At 43.4% G+C, this 6,000-nt stretch overlaps 1 protein-coding gene across 1 annotated transcript in view; it reads right to left on the reverse strand.

The window, feature by feature from the left end:
- Positions 1-177: 177 nt before the first annotated feature.
- The window catches only part of LOC142664030 (glycine N-acyltransferase-like), a 17,049-nt gene continuing 11,226 nt past the window's right edge, over positions 178-6,000 (reverse strand). The window contains exons 5-6 of the mRNA XM_075842916.1: positions 5,052-5,190; positions 178-751 (exon numbers count right to left, since the gene is read on the reverse strand). Coding sequence (XP_075699031.1) covers positions 352-751; positions 5,052-5,190 — 539 coding nt within the window. The 3' untranslated portion in view covers positions 178-351. The remainder of the gene's footprint in view (positions 752-5,051; positions 5,191-6,000) is intronic.

A 6,000-nucleotide genomic window follows, 5' to 3' on the forward strand; every position in this document is an offset into this window, starting at 1 on the left:
ATGGTGATGATATTTGGGCACTGAACGGCAGTTTTATTTAAGTGTTGATTGGCAGTAATGAGTGGGATATATATATATGGCTGTTTTATGTGGGCACTATATGCTAGTATTATTTGGATACTGTATGGAGATATTATGTATTGTATGGCAGTATTATTTGGGAGCTGATTGACCGTATTGTGTTGGCATTGAATGGAATTATTATTTAGCATTTTGGGTAAAACGTTCATATATATCAGTGAACAAAATGTGAAACTTCTATAAAAATCGGCCCTGATCATGGCAGTTAGACCCGACTGACAATATCAGGTCTGGAATTGGAAATGGCAATTCTCAAATGAAATGGAATTCCTATGATGGCTGAAAGGTCCATTGCTGCCACCTGCCCACGGGAGAGAATCCCGCCGCCATGCAGGCTGTCTGACTCTTTGCGTTGTCAGCTGCTATATGACAATAGATCGGGACTCCTCTTGACGCCATTATAGAGGCCAGTCTTGTGACTACATTACGAAATACACCTTGCCCTCTGTAGGTGCCCTCCGTGTACCCCATGCGTATTGCTGCAGACTGCTCACTTAATGCCCAGGCAATGGGCTGTTCTCCGGCCTCCCTTCTAGCACACATGGTGGGAAACTTCTGGATACAGCGAGCGATGTAACTCTGACTGCGTTCATTACCGCCAAACCCCCATTCTGCATTGACCAGGAAGGCTTCACCCGGGTTTAGTGCGCTGAAGTGTACGTTCGTAGTCCTGTAAATGGTAAAATGGTATGTTACAAAGGAGCCGGCATAGATGAATGGATCAGAATGAGAGAAAAAATGTAAAATTTGCGAATTTGCGAATTTGTCTTCTTGTGCCATAAAGAGAAAACATTTCTGACACCAAATGTTCTGGCCTGTGCCCAAATTTTGCAACCTCCGAGCCATGTTAAGGCTTCATCACATGTAAAATACTCTTTGGCCCAGACATTTATCACCCCTGACCCTCTTCCTAACATTTTTGCTAAATGTGATTAGCAAAATAGGCTGAGATAAGGAATCTGTTGGCTTGACTGCGGCCAAGTGGCTTTTCACCACCAGTTAAGACGCCCATACAAATATGAGTCTGTCCAAACCCGCCAACCGGGCGACTAACTAAGGTGTATAGGAGTGTCCCGACTTTCCCTCGATGGCAGATGTTGGGGTGAAAGAGCGATCGGGCCTGTTGGATTTTATAATGCCCAATTCTTTGTTGCCGTGGCTTATTTTTCTCTTCCCCTTCGAAAACACGTGTACACTTTGCAGAGTCGAGAGGAATAGCTGTTGGCCAAATGAGCGTTCTGACGTGTATGGCCACCTTGACTTCTTTTAGAAGGGACTTCTGGCTGTGCATGGCATTGATAGTGGCACTCCAGGTACCCCAGATGGTAGCGTTGTGGTTAGCATTGATGGGGGCACATTACATAGTTACATAGTTACATAGTTAGTACGGCTGAAAAAAGACACATGTCCATCAAGTTCAACCAAGGGAAGGGAAAAGGGAAGGAAAAATTTCTACACATAGGAGCTAATATTTTTTTGTTCTAGGAAATTATCTAACCCTTTTTTAAAGCCATCTACTGTCCCTGCTGTGACGGCTCCTGCGGTGTCTACTGTCCCTGCTGTGACGGCTCCTGCGGTGTCTACTGTCCCTGCTGTGACCAGCTCCTGCGGTGTCTACTGTCCCTGCTGTGACGGCTCCTGCGGTGTCTACTGTCCCTGCTGTGACGGCTCCTGCGGTGTCTACTGTCCCTGCTGTGACCAGCTCCTGCGGTAGGCTATTCCATAAATTCACAGTTCTCACTGTAAAGAAGCCTTGTCGCCTCTGCAGCTTGAACCTTTTTTTCTCCAGACGGAGGGAGCGCCCCCTTGTTTTTTCAGGGGGTTTTACAAGGAACAGGATTTCACCATATTTTTTGTATGTGCCATTAATATATTTATATAAGTTAATCATGTCCCCCCTTAGTCTTCTTTTTTCAAGGCTAAATAGGTTTAATTCTTTCAATCTTTCCTCATAACTTAGATTCTCCATGCCCCTTATTAGCTTCGTTGCTCTTCTTTGTATTTTTTCCAACTCCAGGGCATCCTTTCTATGAACTGGAGCCCAGAACTGAACTGCATATTCTAGATAAGGCCTCACTAATCCTTTGTAAAGTGGCATTATTACATCCCTGTCCCGCGAGTCCATGCCTCTTTTAATACACGACAATATCCTGCTGGCCTTTGAAGCAGCTGATTGACACTGCATGCTGTTATTGAGTTTATGATTTACAAGTACACCCAGATCCTTCTCAACAAGTGAATCCGCCAGTGTAGCGCCCCCTAGGACATATGATGCATGCAGGTTGTTGGTACCAAGATGCATAACTTTACATTTATCTACATTAAACTTCATTTGCCAAGTGGACGCCCAAACACTTAGTTTGTTTAAATCTGCCTGTAATTCATGAACATCTTCCATAGTCTGAACTATATTACATAGCTTGGTGTCATCTGCAAAAATAGAAATAGTGCTATTAATCCCTTCCTCTATATCATTAATAAATAAGTTGAATAATAGTGGTCCCAGCACTGAACCCTGGGGTACACCACTTATAACCGGGGACCATTCAGAGTAGGAATCATTGACCACAACTCTCTGGATACGGTCCTTGAGCCAATTCTCAATCCAATTACAAACTATATTTTCTAAACCTATAGTCCTTAATTTACCCATTAGGCGTCTATGGGGGACAGTGTCAAATGCCTTTGCAAAGTCCAAAAACACTAAATCCACAGCGGCCCCTCTGTCTAGACTTCTGCTCACCTCTTCATAAAAACAGATTAGGTTAGTTTGACAACTTCTGTCCTTAGTAAAACCGTGCTGGCTGTCACTTATAATGCTATTTATTGTCACATAATCCTGTATATAGTCCCTCAATAGCCCCTCAAACATTTTCCCCACGATGGATGTTAAGCTTACTGGTCTATAATTACCCGGGGAAGACCTAGAGCCCTTTTTGAAAATAGGCACCACATTTGCCCTGCGCCAGTCCCTTGGCACTATACCAGTCACTAGGGATTCTCTGAATATTATGAAAAGGGGGACAGAAATAACTGAACTAAGCTCTTTAAGAATTCTAGGGTGTAACCCATCTGGTCCTGGAGCCTTGTGCACATTTATTTTATTTAATTTAGCTTGGACCATCTCTACATTCATCCAATTCAGTATATCAACTGATATATTAACAGCACTGGCACCGGCTACATCAGCTCCTCAGCACTGGCACCGGCTACATCAGCTCCTCAGCACTGGCACCGGCTACATCAGCTGCTCTTTCTTCTGTTGTATATACAGAGCTAAAGAACCCATTTAGTAACTCTGCCTTCTCTTGATCCCCTGTGATCAACTCCCCATTACCATTATCTAGGGGTCCTACATGTTCAGACCTTGGCTTTTTTGCATTTATATGCTTGAAGAATTTTTTAGGATTTGTTTTACTATCCTTGGCCACCTGCCTTTCATTTTGTATTTTTGCTAATTTTATTACATTTTTACATATTTTATTAAGCTCTTTATATTTTACAAAGGCTACAGCTGTACCCTCAGATTTGTATTTTTTAAATGCCCTTTTTTTGTCATGTATTGCCCCTTTCACAGAAGGTGTAAGCCATGTGGGGTTTAATCTGAGTCGTTTATACTTATTACCTGTAGGAATAAATTTTGCACTATAATAACTCAAAGTAGATTTGAAAATCTCCCATTTATCATTTGTTCCACTATTTGACATTAGTTCTTCCCAGTCCATATCCTGAATTGCAGCCTCATCCTGGGGAAATTGGCTTTCTTAAAATTAAATGTTTTTGCCCTCCCAGCCTGCGTTTGTTTTTTACAGTATAGGTAAAATGTAACTATATTATGATCACTGTTACCGAGGTTTTCACGAACATTGACATTCCCAACAAGATCTGCATTATTAGAAATGACCAGATCCAACAGAGCTTCACCTCTAGTCGGGTCTTCCACAAACTGGCCCATAAAATTTTCCTGCAACAGGTTGAGGAAGTGTCTCCCCTTTGCAGTTGAAGCCGAACCATGACACCAATTAATATCCCGGAAATTAAAATCTCCCATTATCACTACAGTACCCGCCTGTGCAGCCCGCTCCATCTGTTTATATAGCTGACCTTCCATCTCCTCAGTTATATTGGGGGGTCTATAGATTACACCAAAAGTAATTTTTTCAGTGTTTACCTCCCTTTCTAGTTCCACCCACAAGGTTTCAACCTCCTCACAGTCTTCACCCACTATTGTCTCTTTCACACTCGCCTTCATATCACTTCTCACATACAGACATACACCACCACCTTTCCTATTTGTCCTGTCTTTACGAAAAAGTGTAAAACCCTGTAGATTTACAGCCCAGTCATGATGAGCAATGATGGGGCACTTGGGCTGATATTTATAGGCACACATTGGCTAGTATGCTTTGGGAGAGCACCATAGTTGGCCCCCATTGGCATGGAATAGTAAGGGGGGAATTTACCATGGTTTTGAGTCTTGGCGTGGCACAGGGCACTGATTCATAAACTGCATGGAGATACTGCGGCTAGCACTCATCAAGGCACTGATTATGGCACCAAAAGGGCTTTTCCCAAATCGGGCACTGATTTGAGGGCACAGAACTGACATGTACTTTAGGATTAGCTGACCTTGCATGTTAAACCTCATCGAGGCAGGAGAGGTGGCGGACTGATATACTATACCTCTCTGATGCCCCTTATTTCGGGGACAGTAGGACTAGTTGCAAAAACTAAACATGACTAATTTAACTTCCCAGAAGTCAAAGCCCATGAATGATGGGTAGTCCCTATAGTCCATATCGTATTAACCCCCCCCCCCCCCCAGCCATTGACAGTAAAAGTCTTCTGGTCCCATAGATTGTTCTGATCTGGAACGGTTCACACATGATGGCGAGCATTTCGTAATGCCGTATACGTGGTATATTAGAAGAGTTTCGGTTTTAGGTTTGCTAACTAGAGAAGTCGCCCACCTCCTACTACTCGGGTTGTCCAGGTTATTTGCACTCGTGGTCCCGTGTCTCATGTATAATATATTACTTGTCGTCTGCATACGGCTTCCTTGCTTGGAACTCGTCTTATGAAGCACCTGCCCCAGTTGTGACTGGCATCCTGTATGCAAAACATATAAATTCCTTGAGAAATTGTATAGAAAAAATATGCGCTATACGTGGGGTTGCCGCCTTTTCCACCCGAAAATACCAGTCCGGTTCAGGGTGTATTTACACATGCCGGGTTTTTAGCGCAACCACCACAAAAACGGCAGATGTAAATATACCCCAATGTTTGTAAACCAGGGGTGTGGTTTTGGGGACGTAAAGTCACGATAAGTTGGATTTGTTACTTAGATCCAGGAACCTCAGACAGACGATGATTGTAACTCCGCCATCTGCTCTTGAGCTAGTCCTGGACTGCTGACAATCCTAGGGCTGGGCGGCCTAGCAAAGGAGGACTACCTAATACAAAATCACCTGACTGTGCCCACTTATTATAAAAAAATACAACAACCTCCTACTGCCGGTAAAAATATTTTACTTTTCCGGCCTCCCAGTGTCTGGGCCGGTGGTCTACCTGCCTGGTGGCATCCCTAGTCGAGGGTTAAAAGAGGTTGACCTGAATAAATGGCCCATTTGTGAAAACCATTCTTAATATCTTCGTTCTAGGCTGAGATGTTATTGATTTAGAATTACAGGCTTAAAGCCTGAGGCTGCACTACTGAGAAATTTTAGTCAATTCTACCAGGGGCAGTATTTTGTGGAAATCTCTGACAATCCCCTTAAGGCTTCAGTCAATCATATCTTTGGATAAAAGATCTCAGGATCTGACCTAGAGTCAGGCATGTAGATCCATTGGATTGAGGTTCTGTGGGGGTCCCATAAGTAATAGACCCTAGTAGCAAGTGATTTGGCTCCACATTGGGTT

Source organism: Rhinoderma darwinii, chromosome 11, assembly GCF_050947455.1.
Source record: "Rhinoderma darwinii isolate aRhiDar2 chromosome 11, aRhiDar2.hap1, whole genome shotgun sequence".
NCBI lineage: Eukaryota > Metazoa > Chordata > Amphibia > Anura > Rhinodermatidae > Rhinoderma > Rhinoderma darwinii.